Source organism: Ambystoma mexicanum, chromosome 1q, assembly GCF_040938575.1.
Source record: "Ambystoma mexicanum isolate Mex_15411 chromosome 1q, UKY_AmexF1_1, whole genome shotgun sequence".
NCBI lineage: Eukaryota > Metazoa > Chordata > Amphibia > Caudata > Ambystomatidae > Ambystoma > Ambystoma mexicanum.
This window is the reverse complement of record NC_090922.1, coordinates 74,384,540-74,410,977: the sequence shown is the minus strand read 5'-3', so window position 1 is coordinate 74,410,977 and position 26,438 is coordinate 74,384,540. Positions and strand designations below refer to the sequence as shown.

At 46.9% G+C, this 26,438-nt stretch overlaps 1 protein-coding gene across 5 annotated transcripts in view; it reads left to right on the top strand.

The window, feature by feature from the left end:
- The window catches only part of DEF8 (differentially expressed in FDCP 8 homolog), a 641,504-nt gene that overhangs the window by 352,688 nt on the left and 262,378 nt on the right, over positions 1–26,438 (top strand). For 4 of the 5 annotated variants that reach the window (XM_069635559.1, XM_069635558.1, XM_069635556.1 and 1 more), the window contains exons 9-10: positions 21,792–21,872; positions 23,715–23,855. In XM_069635559.1, the coding sequence (XP_069491660.1) occupies positions 21,792–21,872; positions 23,715–23,855 (222 nt within the window). The remainder of the gene's footprint in view (positions 1–21,791; positions 21,873–23,714; positions 23,856–26,438) is intronic. The other variant, XM_069635560.1, reaches the window with a different exon arrangement.

Below are 26,438 nucleotides of genomic sequence, written 5' to 3'. Positions count from 1 at the left end.
CTGCTGCAAGTTTGTGTTTTATTGTAATCTGATCACCAGGGCATTTAATCACGTACAATACTTTGTGTGGCAATTAGTAAATGTTTCCACTGGTATTCAACCCAATATTGATCACTGCTCTGTGGCTTAAGTGCACACACTCTTCAATTAATGCAGGGATGACGGCTCTTGACTTCTGGTGACCCCTGCATGGATGTAAGCTATTTTGACATACTCTTACTTATGGCGACATCCTGGCTCCACATGGACCAGCTCTTCTTCTAAAGGCAGATCATGGTTCTGATAACTTTGTATTACTACCATTGTCAACGCGACCACCAGAGGGCATGCAGCAATATGGCCACCTGATTTGAATGCTCCTGACCCCACCGGAGCATAAGTGAGGAGGAAGACCATACCCGAGCCGGCGCCGCAATCATGTGTGGGTGATCTGGATGAAGTGAGGAGCCCCCAGGCATCAAACCATACTTCTCGCTTGCCAGCATCGACTGATATGAGGTCAGACTCTAGCCGGGCATAGGAGACCTACAATCAACGTCTCCCCTAATTGCATTTTCACCCTGTGTTTTCTGTACCTAACCATATGGCACATCTCACCTACTAACAAGTTGTCTGCTAAATATATAAGTGGATTGTTTTACACCTCAGGTTATCTGTGAACATGCAACATTGAATTTTCAACACAGCTATGTGTTTGCACATTATAAATTGTCATCATGTACTGTCATGTGTATACATAAATACTTAACATTTTGCCTATGAATAATAAAAAGCTGACACTTTTCACATGAGTAAGAGTTTGGTGTTCAACAACAGCGAGTATGTTGTTGTCTACAATGTTTGCCCCAACTGTATGGGCATCCAAAAGGGTCTAAAACCAGTTTGCATTTTAATTATTTTGCATTCTTTTTGACTCATAGAGGGTAGGACAACCCACTAGTTATATCGACTGATTTCAGCGCCTGCCAGAGCCCCACCAACCCGAGGAGGCGCGAAGCGGAGGCCGGGGTGGTGTGAGCCCCAGTCTGAAACTGGGCTGTGCGCTACCAGTCTGCCCAGCCCCTACGGAAAGATGACCTTGCCGCGTGCCATATCAGTGCTATAGTGGATGATGCATACGAGCTGGAGCAGCCGCTTAGAGCTGCGGCAGAAGAGAGCCTGCGTGTCTAGTCGCCCATAACGAGAGTAGTGGTGGAGGTGCAGCGATGTGCCCCACGTACCCAGGTGTGCTTGGAGCCATAGCAGGCGCCCCTGTCCTGCCGGCGTATGTGACCTGACCGAAGCAGGGAGCGCATTCAAGCAGGGGGCATGCCGGCAGCTCTGTGATTTCTCCAGATTGCTGACTGGAGGCCAAGGCAGAAACTAAGAGGTTGGCAGGCCGGGTGGGGAGCCAGTGCTGCAGGAGTAGGAGGCCAGTAATAGAAGAAAAGAGGACACCGATCCACATCCGGGAGTGGCTAATTTTTGCAAGGTGGTGGGCTAGGAGCGCATACCCAGCAGGTCACACTCAGAGCTGACGCTCTGCACCCGAGTGCGCCGTGAGCCCGTAAAGAGAATCCCCCACCCCAGGGAGTGGCCACTGGCACCTGAGGTGAGCGGAGTGCTGGTGGTCTTCACGACCCAAAGATGGCCATAGAGGCCAGTTGGCAGAATCTGAAGAAACCTCCATCCCTTCCTCCTCACCTGTGCCTTCAGTGGAACTTTCTTCTAGATTCTTCTTTCTCCAGGGGGTCTTATGCGTGTCCCTTCCCTTCTTGTTCTTCTTTTGGCATAAGTAAGGTCTCTCTTCTCTGGATGCCACATTGTCGGTAGGAAGATCCCCAGCAACGTGGTCTCCCCGGGAGCTAGCCCCAGAAACAGGGAAAAGCCTCCTGGATGAAAAACCCTGTGAGTCCAGTAAAAGATGGCGAAGAAGATCCGGACTGGTAGTGGTGATGTCGAGTGGAGCTAGGTAGGTTTGAGTTAGAGTCCTTATGGAAGATCAACCGCATATACTGCAGGTGGTAATACAATTGCAGTCAGTAAAGATGGCAGTGAAGCTTAATAGGAAGGCTAGACAGAGCTGAAGGATCCACTAAGCAGTACAAGTGAAACTAAATTGGGCATAAAGGAAAAAAGACAGGAAGAACACCAGAGAGAACCCGGGTAAAGATAACATGTGGTGAAAAGAAACCTCCTGAGAGCCGGGATAAGAGGTGGTGCAGAGCGCACACAAAAGTAGTAGAATAATAAGGATGAAAGGGGAAAGCTGCTATGTGAAAGCACCGCAGAGAAAAGGGAGAGGAAATCACGGCAGCCCAAACTCAGCGAAAAGGAGTAACTCTGAGCAGAAGAGAGATTGCGGCAGAGAGACTCTGCGAGGAAGGTTAGAAAGCATCAGTCAACACACTGAGAGAGGGCAGAGTTTCAGGAAACAGATGCGAGCAACAAGCGTTAGTGCACGGAGAATCCAAGGTGCAATGCACTGAGATACTGTTTCTGTGGCTAGATAAGGTGGAAGGCGGCCATGTCGGAAGACAACTAGACCGTTCAATGAGAAAACGGCAACAACGTGCTGGAACACTTTAATGGCGCCTCCCCCGATCCCATATTTTCCAGGAGGGCATGACAGTATACCCCCTCTTTCTCGGAGAACCCCCTGGATTTCCCCAGTGGAGTCTATGGAATTTGTTCGATGAGTAGAGGAGGGTGAATGTTTTTTCTTGGCTCCCAACTGCTTTCGGCTTCTGAAAATCCTTTCCAATGCACCAAGTATTGCAGCACTCCTTTCCAGTATCTGGACTCCACAAGATGGGACACTTCGTATTCTTCTTCCTCTGTTGGAACTGAGATTTCTGGCTTCGGAACCTTCCGATGAAAGGGATCGGGCTTGTACGTCTTCAACAAAGACGTATGAAACACGGGGTGCATTCTCTTCATACTGAACGGAAGTCAGAGACGAAAGGCCACAGGATTAACTTGAGCTTGAATCGGGTAAGGACCAATGTACCTGGGAGAGAATTTCCCCTTCCTGATCCATCTGGGTAGAAACCTTGTGGACAGCCACACCAGAGTTCCTTTTGTCCACAAAGGGTTTGGCAGTCTTCCTGCATCTGCTCTCTTCTTGTATTCTTTCTGGCTTTCTTCAAGGGTCTCCATAGCTTGTTTGTGGGTTTCTTTGAGGTTCTCTACTAAGTGTTCTATAGAAGGTAACTTGGATGCAGTGTGCACATTAAGGGGAAGGTGACGAGGATGGTATCCATACGTGCATAAAAAGGGACTCATTCCTGTAGCAGAATGGAAAGTATTATTATAAGTAAACTCAGCCATATGAAGAAACCTGCTCCACTCGTCTTGTTTGTGGCAACAAAAATGCATCAAGTATTGTTCTACAGTAGCATTCAGCTTCTCCGTCTGCCCATTGCTTTGGGGTGGTACCCTGAAGAGAGAGCCCGCTGGATACCCATGTGTTGGCATAAAGAGGCCCAAAAGGGAGAGTTGAACTGGGATCTCCGATCAGACACAATAGTGATGGGAAGACCATGCAAACGAACGATGTATTTCAAAAACACTGAAGCTGTATATGGTGCAGAGGGCAGCCCGGGAAACGGGGATAAATGGGCTAACTTGGAGAGGGAGTCGACTGTAACCATTATGGCTGTGAATCCGGCAGACTTTGGAAGATCCACAATAAAGTCAGTGGAGACGTGAGTCCACGGTCTAGAAGGGATACCTTCTTGCTGTAATAACCCGATTGGTTTGGAGGACATGTTTACCCAAGGTCGTGACACCAGGCAATGGCCTGGTCCTGCAGATTCTTCGTGGGTAGATATAGCATGCACCTTAAAATAGAGACCTATCTCGAGTAGAGAATCCTTGTGTGCGGTGGGTAGGACGTACTCCTGCATGGATGTCTTGTAGGAACAGGTTGACTGCTGCTATGATCGCTTTGCCTGCCCGCAGAAGTTCGCCTCTGTGTTGGACTTCGGACGTCTCATCGATACTGTGGGATAGGGCGTCTGCTAGGGTGTTCTCTTTCACAGGTATGTAAGTAAGTATGAAATCGAATTGGGAAACATAATAAGCCCAGTAAGCATGTCATGCGTTCATATACTCCATCTGTTGGAGTATACGAAGGTTTTGGTGATTGGTTTGTAAGGGGATTCAATTCAACACTACAGCTAAGTCAACGCCTAATCTATAATACTGAATGAAAACCCTTATTGATATATCTTTAGGTCCAGTTCATGCGTTCTGGATGACTACCCCTATATAACACCCCTCTCTTGGAATCCCCCTGACCCCCCTGAGCCAAGAAGTAGTTCTGTTTTGCAAGTTTAAAAGGTTTATTTGATAATTTAAACAATAGATATATATCACCCTTTATAGTAAATTAATAATTGAATATCACACTTAATCTGATATGATAAAGATCAACAACGGAGAATCTGGCACTAACACGCTTCTCTATAATCAATAAGGAGTTGACATGAAATGGATAAGGTAGCACACTGGTAAATAGGTACAGAAGTATAACGTGGTAGAGAATGCTTTATAAGGTTCAAGGAAATGCAAGGTTGAATGAATGAAATGCAGTATAGAAAACAACTTGATATGATTTCAGCAAAACAATGTAATCACTTTTCTCTGGCAATCCCCTCCCCCCTTTTATGCAATGCAAGGAAATGGAAGGAAAACACACAGTTCTCAGAAATGCAATCAAATGTGATTCAGTTCACCCCAGCAAGCTTAGACTACAGAAGTTTGAAAACACAGGCCCAAATTGCTTTGATATGTGCTGGCAATGAATTGAAAAGTATGCTAAAATACTTTTAATTCCCTTTCAGAGGTTCAGGGTGATTGGTATCTAGTTAATATTAGTCCAGGCTCACACTAGCAATGATGCAGGGATAGTTAGCAGGTTAAACGAATTTCTGGCAAATGGAAGGCAAGCAGCAGCAGTTTTTACATGTGAAGAAATTTGCAAATCGCGGTAAAATTCGCGGATGCGCCGAGCGCTATTACAGAGGAACCACAAGGACTATCTCTATCGTTTTGGGGTCCTAGGAAAGCCTAGGATCTCAGCTTCCGAATAAAAGTTACTGCAAGTCTCTAGCACAAACGGTTGCGGAGATATGAGCGATTGAATAAAGGTCGTTTTTCAGATTTGAAATTTTAAACGCACACTTTTTCAGCTTTAAAAATGATGGCAGGATAACACAATTGCTAAGCTGCAGTTCTACTTAGGTTAAAAATGGATTGAATTATATTATTTTAACTAGGAGATTGGTTCTGCACAGTTTTCTAGGTACTCACACTATATTCTTGAGTGAAATGGGCCTCATCACGGATCTGGTCAGGGTTTTAAATTCGCCTCTGGTCTCTGCACTTCACAGTGATCTGGGTCAGCTCTCTCTGGTTCTCTGGTCTGGGTCTCTAGTTCTGGATAGATTGAAGTCTCTAGTTTGGCTCTCTGGAGGTTTGATGGAGGTAAGTATGGATTTTTCCGGCAGAGCGTCCCGCTGCAGATGGAATTGAAAAGTCCCTATCTGTCCTGTCTGTCTGCTTTTATGTGTTTAGAATGTGGGTGTGTTCTAGCATCACTGACCCTACCTCTCTCTCAGCTTCTAATTGGTCAAACTTCCATTTATCATTTGATTGGGGGAGCTAGGTTGGGTCAGAGTGATGTCATTTTACAGCCTGCAGAAAGTCCACTCCTCCTGTCAACTTACACACAAATCTAGATTTGAAACAAATACATGTTTGCAGAGGTACATATTGTTTTAAAATCATATGCACCCATCATGCATTACAGGAGGTATACCCTGTTCAAACTCTGCTCTTCCTGGGAGCTTGCATCCAGAACTGGCACATATTTCACTTTTTAACTGATTTTGCAATTTCTGACATTGACCCAACTTTACATACATGTGCGCAGGGAGTACGGACATTAACTGATGAAGTTTCAGATTTTTAACATGCATACATTTAGAGTTATCCCCACTTTTCCGCTGACACCCCCCTGAACATACCACCGGTTCTAAAAACCTCTTAAACTGTGGGCAGAAAAATCACAAGAATTATGGTATCATTTATAAAATTTTCACATGTCCGCTCTATGAGTTATTCATCTTTTTAAAGTTATGTTCTGGCTCCAAAGGGGTGTGGTTTACCCTCAGCACAAGGTTGAATTTCTGGTTTTTCCAGTTCTGCCAAGCCAGCTTGCTCTCACAGGCAGTGCCCCTCCCCTTTCCTCAGGAGGAAGCCACTTTTTACGACCATTTACGACTCCTGCCAATAAAACCTTTGCCTGAGCCAGGACAGGGCTTTGTTCACTTTCCTGCAGAGCACAGGTAATTCAATTATCAGATAGATGGCATATCCTTAGTGTGAGCAGCAAAAGGGCAGCTAGGCCTGGGAACACAGCTGTGACTCAAGTTTCACTCCTGATGGGGGTAGTTGCCAGGCAGAATTCAGTTCCTTAAGCCAGGTTTCAGATAAAATGTCAGTTTTTGTTCCCCAGTTCCTGCATTCAAATAAAACTAAACATTTTTACATATGCAGCTAGAATGCTGATTCTAAGTGCAAAACTATGACATTTCAACAGTTACAAAGGCATGTGACACCAAACATAGGTCACTCATTTAATCTAAACATTTTCGATTTTAGTGTCTTTAAATCCAGTGCAACTTAAACTGCTGACTCCATAGCTCAGCCAGTTTTGTTATAAGCATTGTTCTGGGCTCTTCATTTCCCAGATTTTGTAGGCACACAAAACTCCATTCTACCAAATGTCTGCTGGTGTTCAGTGAATATTTTGCACATATTGCAATGTTTGAAATAGGCACTTTGGCTTGCCTTCAGAGAAACACAGGGTGGTTTTAAACTGCCGGCTTTTGGATAGTGGTGAGTACTGGTACTGCACCCATTTTTGGGATTTAAGAAAATGAATTCCCAACAATTCTAGGTTGCATTTGGCAATCAGCATTGCCATTCCCCATGGTTTCAGACTACTGTGCGGGTAGTCCAATGGTGGTTTTAAAGCGCTTTGAAGCTAACCGGCGCTACTGTTTTTCCTTTGGCAACCCATTTCCCTCATGGCAACCCGGCCTTTCATTCTCGCACTGGTGGGTGGCAAGTGAGGCAACCATTTTGGTGTGCGCACAACTGCGCAGCTTTCCTGGATTTCGGCGCACATGTGGGTTTTCCGCCATCTTGAATTTTCTAAGCCCACAGCACCAAATGTTGTGGCATGATAGCTTAAACGTGGGTCAGGACACCCAACAGGTTCTGACTACAAAGTGGTGAACAGCTCCTTGGAGAAGTTAAACTCCTGTTTTCGGCGGAAGGTGGGTGGGGGGGGGAGTTGAGCAGCTGGAAAGGGGGCAAACCATATGGCAGTGGCAGAGATCTATTGTTGGCAGATTCTCAAGATACAAGGGCAAAGCAGAGGACTTGTCACGAGCATAGCTGAGACAGGGCCTGGAGAACAAGGCTCATGCATGCAGGTCTTCCAAGATCTGTCCAACCTGGCAGTGTCCAGTAGGAGAGACTGTCGGCTGCTCACAAAGTGACTTACAGAAAAAGGCATCGGGTACCGATGGGCTGACCCCTTTGCTCTGCAAATTGAGGTGGATGCAATAGATTATCGGATAACATCAGCAGAGGAAGCGGACAAGCCATGTATCACTTGATGTCATACCCGGCTGTGGGTGAAGAGCGACAGGTGAGTCTGACTTGTGCCATGGAGCAGCCAGCTCTGTTTGCAGCCCCTCACCCCACCTGAAGGAGGAGAGGGCGGACTGGGCGGAAATATATGCTGCTGAATTGGCCATCCCACAGAAGAACCTAGGACAGCCTCTGTCCTAGCACTGAGTGTCGTTTAGCTCGGCGTGTGCTGAGGTTGACTCTTGGGTATGGGGGAGGGGTCAAGGGGCTCCCATTTTGAGGCTTGTGGAGGGACAGCTCCTGCGTGAACCTGGTGGCCCCCAGTGGAAAGGAGGGTGTCTCTACGTCGGTTTCTCTCTTGCGTTGCGAGTGGCAGTTGAAGATGCTGTTTTTGTGCCAGTTGAACAGTTATGGGGAAGCACACGTTGCCCAAAAGGGTGGGGATGTGTGTTGTGATATGGCACTGCTTGATGTGCGAGCGAGGCTTGCGGATCACAGAGTTATGACTTTACGAATACAAGGGGGGGCAGGATGATGGGCCTAAGAAGGGGGGGTGTGCCTAAGGGTAGGCACCGACCATGTGCAGGGGCTAAATTCCACCACTAAGAGGTCCCTACTGGTGCACAAGTTCCTTAATTCAGCGCTTGATGTGCTTTTTGTCCAGGATACCCGATTGGTAGCTGGTGACCAGACAGCTTCAAGGTGCAGGGATGGGGCAGGTTTGCTTGGCTTCTGGGAGTTGGGGGAGGTATGGATGCATAAGCAACAAGGTTGACAGGGTGTGTCATTGATTAAGTTGTTCGAGGGGTGCCTGCATGTTGTACAGGGCTCCTTGGATGGGATGCAGGTGGTGTTGGGGACACTATATCCTCCTAACTAGGGCCAGACCCAGTTTACTACGAAGGCCCTTGATGTGGTGTTGGCTCTGTCTGGTGATCTCTTTGTAATGGGCGATTTCAACGCCTGGTGTGAGGGGTCAGTAATGCGATGCAGACCACTGCTCATGTTTTTATCACAGCAGCATTCTGAATCTTCTGCAATTTTTGAACATCTGCCTCCCTGCCTCCCACCCCTCCCCCACTAGAAGAGTTACAATAATCTACTCACGGCTCTGACCAACATTGTGTGGTTTTCTTCAGAGACCAGGGGAGCCACTTGCCGTAGCACTTTCAGATGATAATTTATACCTTTCACAATTGCATCCATATGTGCACCACTATCCAGACTAGCTTCCAAGTAAGTGCCCAAGGTATTCACCTTGTGTACTACTGGGATCTGACAGCCGCCAACCAAAAAGCTGATTTAGAAAAGACTCAGCTTCTCTGGCTTGTCTAGGGCCATATAGCATTAGGTCTGTCTTGGTAGCGTTAAGGCATAGCCAATTTGCCGACATCCACCTCTTAACCACCTGGTAGACTGAGTCCAATGTCTGCTGGTCTTTTTCATGATCCCCTCAGATCTCCAGTGCCATAGGACGATGAACTGGGAATTGGGCGCAATAGAAATGCAGGACCACTGCGCTTGTTAGTTAGAATGTTGTACATTCTGCTGCGTCTGGAAACGGTCTCCTACGGAAGTGCCCCAATGTCCTTGTTTAATAGGCAAATGGATTTGAGACCAACCAGGTTTGTGCTGAATACTCGAGAAATGGTCTCTTGTATCATTGTGATTGAATCCTCTGTTAGTCATGCTCTAGAAAACATATATTCGGTTTCCAAATTTTATTGTGATTTGCTGACATGGGTTTCGACCTTCCAGGCCATTTTCAAGGCTAATCAGTTTAGACAATTTACAATTATGAATCACCCATAGGTGTGATGTGTCAGTAGTGCATCATGCCAAGATGGTTACAAAGTTAACATGGCATAACATGGAAATAGTGTGTGTGTTGCAGGGTTGCAAGGAGGGACACACCAAACAACCCAACCGGGAGAGAGGAAGAGGGGAGAAGGGGAAAATATTTGGCAATTCATTTTGTGCTTGGGTAGCAACTTGGAAAGTTGGACATGGAGATATTACCCATGAGATCTGGTATGCTCCTGTAGCTTGTTATGCGGTGGATGGGGGAGGCCCCAATATACAGTTATGGTGGGTAATCCACGGAGTGAGCCTGTAACCAATAACCATGAACGGTGGTTGGAATAGGATGCCAATGTAACGTGGCAGTTTTTATTATGACCTGGGTTTGACAGTAGTAAGTTCAACATTGGAAGGAGTGAAGTAAAGTGCCAGTGGGGTCTCACGAGAGTCTGTGTGACGTGAAGGTTGTGTAGAAGGGATTGGGAGGGACTAGTCCTTATTAGACTTATGTGATAACATGGGTGTGGCTGCCAATCTTGGCCAAAACTAGTTTGAGCACAAGCCAGGCCCGGATTAATGACCCTAGTCCCTTATGCAACCATATGATTAGAGCTACGTAAGCCAATGTGTGCTATTGTGACCCTGCTTAAAGGCATCCTGGACGTGGAGGAAAGAGAATTATATATATTCCAATTGAGCAAATTGTGGCCAAGCAGCGTGCATAAACAATATTAAGTGAAACTGAAATAAGCGTCTGCTAGACATGCAAGGGTGTGTAGTCTGTGTAATGCCAGTGAAGGTTTAAATAAACTCTGGATCGTGCGCAAGAGGCAGCCCTAGCCAGCAACAATGTGAAAATAAGAACGCAGCAGCCGTGACGGATGAGTGCCTGGAGCATGGGCGTAATTTTAGGGGGGTGCGGGGGGGACAGGGGTGTTTGTCTCACCCAACTTCATGGCACACCATTTTGTCCCCATTCATTTGGCTGGGGCACCTTTTCTTTAGATGTCATATCCCCCCCCCCCACCCCCCACCCCCAGCATGTTCAGGAAAGTTACTCCACTGGCCTGGAGACTGTGAAGGAAGGCTTCCGCAAGTGCATGGGAACCACGTTCTGCACAGACAACATGTTCATTTTTAAAAGGGGGTAAGCGAGAGCACCCGTTCATAAGAACTATGGTTGTGCTTGTTTCTCATTACCCCTGAGCCACGTGAGCTTTGTGGCATAAGTGAAAATAAATGAAGGACACGCCGTCCAAAGTAAGTTGCTACGTTTACATGTAGAGCTAATAACAATTACAGGGCAGACGCCCTTACCTGTTTGCAATGTCTGTCCTGGTCACTTGCATTGGATACAGTGTCGGTGGCCATTTTGAAACTTCTTTAAATAGCCTGACGTATCTCCATGTGTAACGCTGCTGGCTGTTTATAGGTCAGCACGAGGGGGTCATGGGATTGGTTGTCAAATCCCCATAAAATCACTGCGTGTAGGTAGCCTGTTTTGCGTAGGCGGGGCGTTGCTATGGTCCATTTCTCAGATGGGAACTAGACCCCATGCTCTACAAGATCCTGCTTGTGGATTAGTCATCAGAGTACTCTACCATGGACGGGAGACGCGAGGAGTTGAACTCGCATGCGCTTACAGACACGCAGAGGAGGCGGACCCAGGCAGGGCGGAGCGGTGACTGGGAGGAGGGTGCTGGGCTCGAGGAGGTGGAGCGGGCTCTCGAGGCAGATACAAGGAGTGAGTGTGCTTGGAGGAGGCGGTAAGAATGGGTAAGGGGAAAGGGAAGGTTGGAAAGAAGGGAGGGGTGGAGGAGGAGGCGAAGAGGGAGAGAACGCCGACTGTGAAGTCTACACCTGTGGAGGGGGGGAAAGGGGAAAGGGAAGAGCGCCATCGTAGCAGGTCTCCACGGAGAGATGATGGAGGGGGGCTGGACCAGGGCCACTCTGGAACGGTGACTCAGGAAAAGCGCGTTTTGAAAGGGCTGGAAGCCTCAGAGAGCGGTGGGTCTGGGGAGGAGAAGATGCAGGGTGACAGTGTGTGGAAGGTGGTGTTGAAGCCTGAGAGTCGAGAGAAGACGTTTCTGGGGGTGAATCCTTTGGAAATTGCTAGATGGGTGAAGGCGGCTGTGGGGGATGTTACTCGGGTGCTAGTGATGGCTGGGGGACGGTTGTTGGCGGAGGGGACGGATTCTGGTAGCAAGGCTAAGATTCTGGAGGTGCGTTGTCTGGGTAGGCATGTGGTGCGAGTGTTTGATCAAAGTGGTGTGTCGTGTAAGGGGGTGCTGTGTGGAGTGCCGGTGTCTGTGAATATGTCTGAGGTGGAGGAGCAGCTGGTGGATGTGGGGGTGGTGGAGGCCCGGAGGTTGGGGAGGAGAGATGCACATGGGGATGTGGTGTCTACGACTGTGGCAGTGAGGTTTGCCAGGACAAAGTGTCCAGAGGTGGTGGAGTTGGGATACCGGAGGTTCCGTGTGAAAGTTTATGTAGCGTTGCCTTTGAGATGTTATAAGTGTCAGCAGTTTGGACATTTGGCGAGAGTATGCAGGAATGAGGGACACTGTGGGAGGTGTGGTGGAGATCACGATATTAAGGAATGCAAGGTGGAGACCCCGGAGAAGTGTGTGAATTGTGGGGGGGGCATTCTACCGTGTTTAGGGGGTGTGAGAGTCGCAGGGTGGCGAGAGAGGTAGTGCAGGTGAGGACGGCGGAAGGTTTGTCTTATGCGGAGGCTGTAGCAAAGGTGAAACCGGTACAGGTAGTGAGTGAGGTGAGTGCGAAAGAGCCGGTGGTGGATGAGGCTGTGGGAAGGAAGAAAGTGGTGGGTGAGGTGAAAGGCGTAGAAATGGTGGTTGTCCCGAAAACTGAGTTTATGTGCTTCATAGTGAGTGTGCTGGAGCTGGTTCAGGGGAATTTGTCTGTCAGTGTGTCGGATCTTACGAAAGGAGTGGTGGAAGAGGGGAGGAGGTTTTTGAGTGTTGTGGATGTGGTGGAACAGGATGTGTTTAGGATGGTTGCTAAAGTGCGGAAGCAGAGTGGGGTGTCGGCATGAGGATTTTCCAGTGGAATGCGAGGAGTTTGTTGAGGAATGGACAGGAGTTGAAAGCGGTGTTGTGTGGGGAATTGAATGTTGACGTGGTTTGTATTCAGGAGACGTGGTTAAGGGGTGATCTGAGGTTTGTGATTCCGGGTTTTGAGTTGTTTCGTAAGGATAGGTTGGAGGAGAGAGGGGGGGGTGTGGCTCTAGCAGTTCGGAAGGGGTTGGTTGCAAGGGAGATTGTGGTGGATGGAGCAGTGGAGGCGATTGGGGCGGGGATTCGGATAGGGGGATCGGAAGTATTGGTGTTGAATTATTATAATCCGTGTGAGGTGGTGGAAGTGGGTGTGCTGTCTGGAGTGATAAGGGAACATGTGGGACCTTGTGTTTTGTGTGGCGGTTTTAACAGTGCCAACACGTTATGGGGTAGTGATCGGACAGATGCGAATGGGGAACTGTTGGAGGACATGGCGGATGAATTGAGTCTGGTATTGCTGAACGATGGTTCGGGTATGCGGTTGGATGTGAGGACTGGGAAGTTGTCGTGTTTGGATGTGACCTGGGTGTCTACTGCGATTGCGGGAGAATGTGATTGGGAGGTGCGTGAGGATGGGGACATGGGGAGCGACCATTCTGCTATTTTGGTGACTGTGAGGGGTGAGGTAGGGATCAGGCCACGTATGTCTGGGAGTCGGTTGAATTTTAGGAAGACTGATTGGGAGGTGTATAAGGGAGTGTGTCGGGAATTGATTGTTCCTCTGGGAAGGGATGGGGGGTGGATGAAGGGAATGAACATCTGGTGCAGGGAATGAGAGCAGCGTCTGTGGCAGCAATTCCGGAGATTGAGAAGGGGAAGGGTGGGAAGGTCGAGGTTCCTTGGTGGTCGGTGGAATGTTCAAGAGCAGTGGCGACGCGGAAGAAAGCTAAGGCTAAGGCGGTGAGATCGGGAATGTTGGTGGATCTGGTGGCATATAAGAAGGCTAAGGCGGTGGTGCAGAGGGTGATTAGGGAAAGAAAGCATGGATATTGGAGGGGCTATTGTGGGTCCCTGGGGAGTGATTCAGGTGTGGGTGAGGTTTGGAAACGGTTCAAGCGGATGTCCGGATTGATGAGGCCGCAGGGTGGTATGTCTTTGTTGTTGAAAGGGGAAGAGGTGGTCAGTGAGGAAGGGGAAAAGGCGAATTTGTTGGGGGAGTATTTTGCGGAGGTGCACAGTTCAGGGAATTTTCCAGAAGCGGTGAGACTAGGTATGGGTGTGGTTGAGGAGGAGATGCGGGAGTTGTTGGCGGATGTTGGGCCTTGGGAGGAGCAGTACGAGGTTCCGTTTTCTATGGTGGAGTTGGATGGGGCGATTCGGAAGGGGAAGTGGTCTAGCCCAGGGGTGGATGGGGTCATGTATGTATTTTTGGAGAAGTTGCCAGTGGAATGTAAGTTGGAGGTATTGGCGCTGTTCAATGAGATCTGGAAGAGTGGAGTTTTGCCGAAGTTGTGGAAGAGAGCGATTGTGGTGGCGATTTTGAAGGGTGGCAAGGTTCCTACGGAGTGTAAGTCGTATAGGCCGATTGCGCTGACTGTTGTGATGTGTAAGGTTATGGAACGGATGGTGGTTGAGCGATTGGGGTTTTATTTGGAGTCGAATGGGCGTTTGTGTGATTTCCAGAGTGGGTTTAGGAGGAATCGGTCGGTAGCTGATCCGTTAGTAAGGTTGGTGACTGGTGTGGAGGAGGCGTTGTGTGATGGGGAGTTGGTGGGGGCATTCTTTTTGGATTTGGAGAAAGCGAATGATATGGTATGGAAGAGCGGGTTGTTGATAAGACTGTTGGAGATGGGTGTGAAGGGGGGGAGGATGTTTCGGTGGATTAGGGCGTTTTGGCTGATAGGACCTTTCAGGTGAGAGTGAGGGGGGTGATGTCTGAGGTTTGGAAGATGGAGAATGGGGCGCTGCAGGGGAGTGTGATTAGTGCAATGCTGTTTAATGTGATGGTGGATGGGTTGATTCGGGTGTCAGGTGGATTTCTTCGCAGATGATGGTGTGGTATGGGTAAGAGGGCGGAGTTTGTTGTTGGTACAGAGCCGGCTACAAGCTGCAATAGTGCGTATGGAGGAGTGGTGTGGGAAATGGGGCTTTTCGGTGTCTGTGGATAAAAGTGTGAGTATGGTTTTCTCGAGGAGAAGGGTGCAGCAGGAGTTGGACTTGGTTTTGAAAGGTGTGAGGGTAAAGAGCGTAGAAGAGTTTCGGTACTTGGGGGTGATTTTGGATAGGAAGTTGAACTGGAATTTGCAGGTGGATGGTGTGGTGGATAAGTGTAAACGTAGGTTGAATTTGTTGCGGGCGGTGTCTGGGAAAGAGTGGGATGCGCAGCAGAAGTGTTTTCGAATGTTGCATAAAGGGTTGATTTTGCGTGTGATGGATTTTGGATGTCAGGTGGCAGTGGGTTTCACAGCGAGTCAGAAGTTGCGGTTGGATAGGGTGCAGGCGAGGGCATTGAGGGTGTGTTCGGGTGTGATGAGATCCTCTCCAGTGAATGCGGTGCAGGTGCTTGTGGGGGAGATGCCGTTGGGGTTGAGGAGGGATGCATTGAATATGAGGTGGTGGGTGAAGTGCAGTGCGAAGAGTGTGGCTCATCCGGTGCGTGAATGTTTGAAGTATAATTGGAGGTTTGACTACCTTAGGGACCGGTGGAGGACGAAGGGGGGCACTTTGGGGTTTCATATGTGGGAGAAAGGGGTGAAGTGAGGTGTAGGCGAGTTGTTGGCTGTGACGGGTATGGATTTGGTGAGATGGCCGTTGTGGATGATGGGGTCTCCAAAGGTGTGTTTAGAGTTGGCAAGTGTGGTGTCGAAGAAGCGGGGTTTGCGGGGTGAGATCAAGGCTTTGGGTCAGGCGTATGTGGCAGGGAAGGAAGGATGCAAGGTGTTCACGGATGGTTTGAAAGATCCTGTATCTGGGAGAGTGGGTATGGCGTATTATTTGGAAAGCACTGGGGAGTATAAAGTTGGGCGACTGACGAATGATGTGTCTAATTGTACGGCTGAGTTGGTGGCGATTGCATTGGCGATTGATAGGGTGTGCGAGTTGGGGTATGAGAAGGTGGTGGTGTTCTCGGTTTCATTGAGTGGGTTGCAGGCGATTGTGGCAGGGGATGGTGATAGGAAGGATGTGATTTTGGATATCAGGAGGAAGATTGATCGGTGTGTGCGTGGAGGAATGGATTTGGAGTTGGCGTGGGTCCCCAGTCAAAGTGGCATTTTGGGTAATGAGTTGGTGGATCTGGCGGCGGGTTAGGGTATGAAGAGGGGAGCGGTTGATGTGAGGTTGCCTTTGAGTGTGGATGAGGTGAAGGCTGTGATGGTGAGACGGGTCATGGATGAGTGGCAGGAGAGGTGGGTGAGTGGGGTGAAGGGCAGGTGGATGTTTGGTGTTCGTGGGAAAGTGTCGGTGAAGGTGGATGCGGGGAGTCTGGAATGGAGGAGGGGGAGGAGGTGATGCTGAATCGGTTGAGGATAGGGCATGTGGGGCTGAATGACTGTCTGTTTCGAGTGGGGAAGCATGAGTCGAGGGACTGCGGTGTGTGGGGTGCCTGAGACTGTGGGACATTTTTTGCTTAGGTGTGAGAGACATGTTGAAGAGAGAGAATTGATGAGGGTTCGGTTGACTGCGCTGGGTGTGGCTGAGCTGAGTGGGAGGGCTTTGCTGGTAGGTGACTGGGTGAGAGGCAGGAGGAGGAGCAGTGTGATGTTGGATATTGTGCGGCAGAAGGGGCGGTGGGAGGAGTTGTGAGTTTGTGTGCTAGGTATTGATTGGTGGGTCTGGTGCACATCATCCTTTAGGATGGGGAAGCGCCTGCGTGGGTCCGCCCACGCCTCCGATAATTGAGAAGAAGAAGAAGCCTGTTTTGCAAAATGATGGCTGCTGTGGCAATGTACAGCCTATTTAGGTCGGACCAGAGTAATTGAAGCTCAAGATACAATTGCATGAGTTGATGCAAAGGACAGCTCGAGGGAGGAGAACCCCTGTAGTTGGCAAGTGAGGATATAAATGAATGCAAATAGGCATGAATCATCTCAAGGGAAGTGGATGCTCCCCTGGCTGGCAGAGTGCTACCCTGCATTAGACAGTTGCTCGTGCTGGGTGTGGCAAGCCGGCATAAACGGTGATCCAGACTAGTCCCGTGCCAGTTACATTATGTGCCTTGGAGCTGAGAAGTGGGGTTATGGTGGGTGAGCATGTGAGGCGTGAAATCCTTGTAAGGTGGATGCAAATAGTTGCACCTCATTTACGACATATATACATATTGTGCATAGCGTGGGTTGGGGGGGGTAATAATCTTAACATTCAAGCACACACTTGTTAGGTAAGAGAGATCCAGCAAGAATGGTTACAGTTTCAAATATATCACAGATTAAACCTATAATTTCCCGTCGGGAGCGTACATGTCGTATTTGTAAGAGAGATGTTGTGCTGGAGACTGCAAAACATGTATTTACGGAATGCCTGGGCTTGGGATCAGCGATCATGAGCACACTTGGATGGCTAGTACATAGCTATGAGTCTATTAAAACGGACTCTTTTTGAACGTATTGTCTCAACACTAAGAACGGAAGGGTTCACCTAGCTCTGTTTAGGTTATGGAAATTGCAAATTGTTACCAGAAAATTATGGTATTAATAAGATTGTTTACAATCAGTAACACTAACCTATGTAAGAAGTAGGGCAGATAGGGCAACATGGTTATCGGCTCCTCAGTTAATAGGCAGATGGTTTGGTTTTTAATATGCAGATCTGTTCTGCATTATTACTAGTTTTAATATTACATTTATGATGTTGTTGAAGTTTAATCTGGGTTGACATTTTTACTTATGCTGATGGTGGCCGAATTGCTTATGGTGTACTGATTTGGGATTCTGGTGTGAATTAGAGGGGTGTAGACCTATGGTTAGTACTAGGTCTTGGATTGTAGTGGGAGTTGGTTCAGTATTTTAGTATCCATGTTCCTAATTTGTTTAGATTTTATCATCCGATGTGGCACTTGGCATATGCTGTGCAACTGTTTTAACTGTTTAACTGTTTTAATTGTACTGATATGAAATTATGTGTGTTTTTATCATTTGTGTTTTTAATACATTGTATTTGAAATTTTGTAAAAGTTTAATTACAAATAAATAATAAATAAAAAATCACAGATAACTTAAAGAAACACATTGAATTAATGCTTCTTGTTAAGGCCAGTGGTCACCAATCTGTATCTGCATATCGGTCTCACTTCTAGCTGGTGGAGTTGCAACTCTGTCACCGCCTCTTTCACTAGGCATTACAATGTCAATCCCAGAGAAACAAATGTCCCTTTTGTCTTCCATCTGATGCTTATTCTACCAACGCTGGTCAAAGAGATACATTTGTTTCTTGTGAGCCCAGTAGGTTGTGATGCTCTGATCCTGCTACAAAGCTCTTTGATGGTGCTGCCTATGTACCTCAAGCCACATACAATGACATAAACTACAAATTTGGACCTGCAATTGATCAGCTGTCTAATTGTGTGTCGGTCGTTGCCAAAAGTTGTGTGAGCATAGGGACACATGGTACATGTCCCGCATTTGTGGAATCCTTTAAGTCTGGTAGACTGCAGCCAGTTGACTCGTGCTATGGATACGAGTGCCATGAAAGAAGAGCTTAGCATATTCTTGGGTGTTGGTGATTTTTTGGAACGAAAACAAAGGGGCCTCCGGAACCCATGCTTGTACGTCTGGGTTTATTCAGAGTTTGTGCCCCTTGATTATTTCTTGTAGTCTGTGGTTGTCTTGACTGTATTTGGTAACAAATCTAGTTGCGTCTGCATCAAGCCTCTTAGTTCTGACCCTCGCTGTCAAGAGGGTGATGCAGTCAGTTTTCTTTGTGGATGCCTTTAAGAAGGGTCACAATACCACACATTGGCTTACGTGGCTCTAATCATATGGTTGCACAAGGAACTAGGGTCATTAATCTGGGCTTGTCTTGTTCTCAAACCACAGTGTTGGCCCAAATTGGCCACCGCGCCCATGTTTTCACAAGTCTAATAGGGATTAGTCCTCCAAATCCCTCCTACACAACCTTCACGCCCCACAGACTCTAGTGGGACCGCACTGGCACTTTACTTACCTCCTTCCAATGTTGTACTTACTACTGTCGAACCCATGCCATAATATAGCCTGCCATGTTACATTGGCGCCATATTCTCAACCACCTTTCATGTTTATTGGTTACAGGCTCACTCCAGCCTGGTTGTGGATTGCCCACCATAATTGTACATTGAGGCCTCCCCCATTCACCGCAGAACAAGCTGCAGGAGCTTGCCTGATCTCATGGGTAAGCCCTTGCAGAAGATCTCCATTTCCGACTTTCCAAGTTGCTACCTAAGCACAAAATGTATGATTGCCAAACCTTTTCCCCTTCTCCCCTCTTCCTCTCTCTCTCTGTTTGGTTGTGTTGTGTGCCCCTCCTTGCAACCCTACAACACACACACTATTTCCATATTATGCCATGTTAACTTTGTAACCTTCTTGGCATGATCCACTATTGACACATCACACCTATGGGTAATTTATGATTATAAATTGTCTAAACTGATTAGCCTTGAAAATGACCTGGAAGATCGAAACGTGTGTCGGAAAATCACAATAAAAAACTCTTGAACCAGATATGTTTTTTGAAGCATGACTAAAAGAGAATTCAATCACAATAATACAAGAGACTATTCCTCGAGTATTCAGCGCATACATGGTTGGTCTCAAATCTATTCACCTTTTTAGAACCAGTTCACACGTATCCATGCACACCCTAATCTAAGTAAAACATCTTTTTTTTTAAAATTCAAAGCAACGTACGAACGCTATATTAGAGAAACCTTCATCTCAACAGTGCTGAAAAGTGCTCCCCCCCCACCCCCCATTTTCTGGGTAAGGTGTCTCCTCCTGGTGACCCCATAAGGAACTTTTTGAACCTTTGAATGTTTTGAACTTCTGAACTTTTGAAGTTTATTTAAAAACGATCACTACAATCATACTGTTTTATAAACTAGGTCACATTCCACGCTGGGGAAAGACTGAGTTTTCACCACATTTGTTGTATGGGAATTCTCCCAACAAGAATGTCCTGACCCAGCTCCCCCTAAAATTAGGACCCTGGATTTGACCTCAGGGTTGGTACGAACATATACATACATGTGTTATGACTGTAGCAGAGGTTAACGCGAGCATCGACTAGACATACACTTGTGTGTGGCAGGTCTGCCAGTTACAAAGGGAGCTTGGTCCCCCCGCCCCCCCTTGAAGCCATTGCACTTTGAAAACGATATCTGATACTGAGCGCCGACTACATGCAACACACAGCCCAAAGTTAGTGAACATTCAGGAATGCTCCACGAAGCTCAAGCCCCTTGGTAGTAATCCATTACTATTTTTTTTAAAAAACTGACAATACATGTTTTCACAGGGTCCATTGGCAGACCATTGTCCTGATGAATGCAAGGAAGGAACGCTAGCTCACCGAAACGTCTCCACACTTAACTTAGCAGTGGGTGGGCTTACCTCAGGACTGCCCAATTGAGGCGTTGACCGTTGAATGTTGCCGTTTATTTAGTTAGATCACTGAGTATTAGAATCACAGACTCCTTAGTGTCCCTTTTTGAACTGTTTTTCTTGCTCTTGTTGCATTATGAGTGGTACAAGTAGGTAGTACCTGATCACACTGCGTAAGGATAATTGAGCATCAGAATTGTGCATCATTCTTGCTCTGTTGCTGTACCATGAGTGTCAAAAGTTGTTAAAATGTCACCTTACTACGCAGGGACTACTGAAAATTAGAACTATGCAAAAGATTGCAGGTTTTCTGTTTGTTTTCTTTTTCTGAATTAGAAGTCACATGGGGAAAACAGTTACTGTACCCTGTCTTTAACTAATACCTTTATCCTTATATACTGTATTTTCACATTTTCACTTAGGGTATGTACAACGTTTCAGTCCCATTATACAAGACCAGTGTAAAGTAACTTTGTAGGGATTTTTAAATATAACACCTTTGTTTTTGCATACTTGATAGTGTTTTATTGTCGTCTAAGTAATATAGAACTCAAGACTGTATTTCAAATAATTGAGCAATCCAAAATATGCTTTAAAAAAAAACATTTGTTTTTCTGGTGGTTTCCACCCCAGAGAGGCCTGAGCTTTCACAAACATTGCACTCTCTAAGGCATTTAGAAATGATATCTAAATAATTGAATTGTGTACTCTGTCGTCGGCACCACAATGTTAGTTATCAATGTGTTTCTGCCCTAGCCAACGCCAGTTGGGGCACTCCCTCCAGTAGTTATATATGGAGCTACTTCAGCTGCCCCTTTCTCGGGTGCCAGATCTGAAGTACCTGTTCTTCCAGTGAGGAAGGGCAACATGTATTTCATTTGTTGGCACAATAGTGTCATTATGTTTCAGTGTTCCAACGTTGTCACATCTATTTTACTTTCTTTTCATTACTGTTTTTTGTCCTAACTAACTGGCACCAGATGTGACTTAACTCCCACCTCTGTGGTACTTGCGCAATGTCATTTAACTGTGCAACCATTCTGCATCCCAATTTTGTGTGATCAGTTTACTCCGTTGCGTTTGCTCACCAGAAAGTTTGCACAGAACAAATTGTTGATATTTCAAAACCAATTTTTGAATGCAGGGCTTCAGCGGTATGCCTCCTTTACTTGGCCCAGAAAAGTTCTTCTACACTTCCCTAATCTACATTCACTTCGTCAGACATTTACTTCTTGGTCTCACTTATTCGGTCTCTTCACATTGTCAAGGTGGCAATGTATATGATGGTTAGCTGTATGGTTAGGGTTGGAGTCGGAGGAGGAAGGGGGAAGAATATGTGTTAACAAAGAAGGGTTGCGGGGTGGGAGGGTGTTGAGGCCTATATTCGGGGTCATCCCTGTAATGGCAAAGTGAATGTTAGAAAAATGCACAAGTAAAGGTATGAAGAGGTACAAGTGACATTTCCTAGTTTCCTCTATCCAAGGCCTGGGCATATGCAAGGAACTGCACCAAACACTGGCTTTGTGCTGTGGTAGGGTCCAAAGAGATCTGCAATACCACATATGTTCCATCTAAGTGTCATGGCTCACCTCCTTTGTCACATTACTTTAAAAAAAAACTATGTGTTTGCAGAAATGGAATGCACATCATATTCCTCCCGACCCCCACCCATTTCCTGGAAAATGACTATTGAAAACATTGGTTCTGCTCTGCCCCCTACTTTAATCTTGTGTTTCTTTTTTCATTTCAGAAATTACGGCAGGATATTCTGCTGATGAAGCCGTATTTTATCACCTGCAAAGAGGCCATGGAAGCCCGATTGCTGCTGCAGGTATGAACTGGAAAATGTGCAACCAAAGGCCAAATGGAGCAAGGGTTGTAGAATGATGGGAAGCTGAGCAAACAAAGCAAAATATGTGTGTGGGTGGCAACAAAGTATCCCTTGGGCCTTTGTAAAAACCTGTTTCAAGCTCCATTTGGCTTGGCAGCAGGAGAGTTAGACTATTTTCTAATGCAACTCAGTGTCATATGTTTGAGAGAGGGGAGGGAAGTGATGTGGCCCAAAGTGAGAATGGTGGCATGGCTGTGATGCCCAACAGAAGTGGCCTGTTTTAGTCCTAGTTCAAATAATTAAAAGAAAAATATATTTTTGCATAGGGCCAGAAGGGTGTGGGTTGGGGCTTGTTTCCAGACTATATAGATGCACTAAACTTCAGCTATGTGGTGCAGCTGGCCCCACTTTGCTGCCATAAAAATTGAGAAGTGTTGAGTTTTAAAGGAATAGTTAACTCTGAAATGTTATTGTCACAAAAGATGGGCAATAATCAAAAACCTACATTAAACATCTTTTTAAAGAAAGTTCCTATGTAAACTTTGGCGCAAACGAGGCTCAAAGCGTTTACATGGGAGCACCCATCAGGCAGCCTCCCCTGCTCATGTTAAGTTCTGCCCTCTCGGCACTAAACAAGCAGCAAAAGCCCCCCTGCTGGGAGCTTCTGCTTACTGCAGCCAGAGCCGAGCTGTACATGGAGGAGGCTGCCTTCACTTTCATTTTACGTTTTCGGTGCTCCCCAAGCCCAGGGAAGCACAGAAAATGTAAAATGAAAGGCAAAAAGCAAAGGCGCTGCAATTATAAATACAAAAACATTGTATTTGTGATTGCTGTGGTCATAAAACCATGGAAATTATAAATACAACAGTGTTGTATTTCTGACTGCGGCGGCTTTCGCTTTGTGTCTCCTGGTCTCCCCTGACCCGGGAGAGCCCAGGAGACTCACTGCGAAAGCTGCCGCAGTTAGACATACAACATTGATGTATTTGTAAATGCTGCAGTTTTCTTTCTACGTTTCCCGGGCTCCACCGGCTCTTTTCTTTTTATTAAAAAAAAAACATTTTGTTTTGAGGTTTTTTATGATGATTGTGTATTAAAATGGTGTAATGGCATATGTATTCCTGAAATAAACTTACTGATGATCGTATTGTATTATTCCACACTCATGCTGATCCTTTGGTCTACTGTACAGATCAAAGCAGAGCTACTCTGAGACGAGGACGTTTATAAACTAAAAACAAGATGTTGCATCAATGGCAAACTGTGTTTTTCTAATGTGCTAATTCTTTGGCAACTTTGTTACTGTGCCTGGTAATAAAAGAAATCACTTCTGTAAAGTATATTTCTCCCTTAGGTGGAGCTTAATTCTAGAAATTCATGGACATTCGTCCTCTTCACTTACTAAAAATTGCTGATAAACCGAGTCTAAGTAGTAATCCGCTACAAATTACTTATTTTGAACTTCCAACATTTCCTCTGCAATACTTGGAGGAAATGATTGAGCATTTGTCTATTACTTAGAAAACTCCCCCAGACCATCTGCAGTGAGGAAACTGCTTCTAAAGAATTAAGCCCAGTTCTAGTCCCTGTTGCAGGAGGAAAACCTCGATCTTTGGTCACAAATGAAAAGAAACCAAAGCCCACATTTGTTAGACCAAATTCCTTCTGAGAATTAAACCCATAAAGTTTTTCAAAAGTTAATGCATTCTCATAAATAAATGCCCTACGAGAGCCTTTTACGCCAATTAGCTGAGGGTAAGTGGCTAAGGGAACTGCTTAAGTAACTATTTCAATGTGTAATCTTCGTATACCATATTCATGGTAGATTTTGTAATTTTCAAGTTGCAGGATCGCCAACATTTTGTGGAGAACGACGAGATGTATTCATTGCAGGACCTGATCGACATAAACAGTGGTCGTCTCAGCTGTTCACTGACTGAAATCCACACAACCTTTGCCAAACACATTAAACTTGACTGTGAGGTAGGCCCGTCTTCTTTTTAAGCAGGGCTTCCTCTGTCAGTCGTGTGCATCCTTAAACAACCTTCTCCATCCTATAAAGTTATATGGTCTTATCTGTCTGTATGCTTAATATTTTATAGACGGTCAATCACAGATTTTATTTTTATTGTTTCTCTGCTTATGTATTTGGTCTCTACCTATTGTCATATTTCTTGTCTTCATAAGCCATCATGCTACTATGTCCTACTACCACATCTGTATGTTTGTAACTTCCTATAGTTTATTTATAATGGATTACATCTTTCCACAGAGTCCTCATGTTAGCTATTCAATAGGCAATGATTCCTGTTAACGTAAAAACTTTTCACAGCAGCAGGCATAGTGTGCCTCAGCGTCTACCATCTCCAATCTTCTCTGTGGCTTTGGAAATGCTGCTCCCATTGCCTACATATAGGTTACATCACGTCTCGTGACATCAGTTCCTTGTTCCTGCGGGCTCCACCCACTGCATCAGAGGGACTTCTTTGTCCCAAAGGACAGATTATTGATGTATTATCATGCCCAGTACCACAAAGGTCTTTGATTTTAAACACTGCAGAAACTGCACATCCAAAATATCTATCGTTGACCCCCATAATGACTCTCTGGTATTTGTGGGTTGACCATGGCATGGCGTACTGTAGTTTCTGCTAAGCGATATGCACCTAAAGGTGCTGCGGGAATGGGCCGCAAAGTTGGCTCTCAGCCATCCCCCGTTGAAATCATGAATGCCTCCCTCTGAGTCAATCTCCTAAAGAAGGGAAGGCCACTAAACAGCCCACCCCTGAGAAGGACCCTACATATGGTCTATGTGCTCTCTGCCTTCTCCTTCTCTCCCGTTAATGGTGGCACCTGGTGCGAGGCCCTCCTGGCCTCCTTCCTCTCTTCCAAGGTCATCATTAATGTTTATTTGAATGGTACCGTCTTGGTCCAATGCCCTCAGGCCAACCTTCTCCGCTTCGATAGACGCTTCCCGCAACTCAATTTCATTTCTTCTCCTGCTGTTCCCTCTCCCCCTCCATGGCTTCCTTGTCTCCCCCTGCTGCCGCCTCCTTGACTACCTTGCCCTCTCCTCCTTCCCTTTCCTCCCCCCCCTTGGGCTTCTTCTACACCTCTGCAGGGCGTACCTCTGATTTGTACCCCTCCCTGGAAGTCTTTCAAGGATGGCAATCATCTCCATATTGCCACTCTTAACTCTCGCTCAGCTGTCAAACACTCCTCCGACATCTGCCACCTTCTGGAGGAACTTGACCTTGATGTCCTCAGTCTCACCGAGACTTGGTTCACGGCCAGCTCTGTCACGAGCTTTGATACTCTCCTCCCTGAGGGCTACAAGATCCTCTCCGCACCCAGGTCTAACCGTTCCGGAGGGAGTGTAGCCCTGATCTTCCCCAGGTGGATTGCTGCTTCTGTTATTCCTACGCAGGCCTACTCCTCTTTTGAATGCCTCGTCTGCAGGCTCTCTCTCTCTCTCTCTCTCCTAGCCATTCCCTTACTGTGGCTACTATCTATCGGCCACTTGGTCAGCTCTCCTCCTTCCTCTGAGTGGGCAGACATCTCCTCTTCCCTCCTGGTCCTGACCACTCAACTCCTCCTTCTTGGAGACTTCAACATCCACCTGGACGCTTCCTGTCCTTTGTCTGGACTCTTTCGCGACCTTTGCGACTCTCTTTCACTCTCTATTCTCCCCTCTGGCCCGACTCAGTCTGCAGGGCACACTCTGGATGCTCTGATCTCCTCAGACCTTCCCCTTTCTACCCCTCTCACTACTCCTCTCTCCTGGAGCGATCACTTTCTCCTCACCTCCCAGCTCACCCTTTCTACCCCTCAGGCCAAGCCAACTCCATCACTACCACCCATCTTCTCGGTCATCCGACCCATGAAACGCGTGGCAGTTGAGGCTTTCACCGCCGCTTTCTCACCTCTCCCCCTTTGGCTGACTCACACCCTGACACAGCCCTTTCATTCTCCACTCTGCTATATCTGATACTGTTGATGTTATTGCCTCTGTCATGAGAATCCGCTTGAAACCCAAAGCCAAATGCAACTCCTGGTACGACTCTGACCTCGTTGCCCTTAAATACAAGTGCAGGGTGGCTGAGAGGAAATGGCGGGCTTCATGTGCATCCTCTGACAAACTGGCCTGCCGCCTACTCCAAAGGCAATACCGGCTCTCTGTCCTCAACAAGAAGAGAGCTCACATCCAAGCCCGCCTCTCTGCGGCATCTAGCAACTCGGCTGAACTCTTTAGAATCTGCAAGGAACTGGCCAATCCTGCTGCAGACTATACCTCTCCTGCCCCTTCACAGGCCCCCTGCACAGCACTGGCTTCTCACTTCATCTCTAAAACTCAGGACATCCTGTCCTCTCTCTCCTCCTCTCCCCTTCTTCCCCCTACTCCCTGCTCTTCCTCTGGCCCTTCTTCAGCCACCTCTCCTCCCTCCTTCTCTTCCTTTCCCCTGTTCTCCCCTGAGGAGGTTTCTAGACAAGTCAGATCTATGAAAGTCTCATCAAAACAGGTCCATCCCTGTTCGTCCAAAACCATCAAGGATCACATTGACTCCC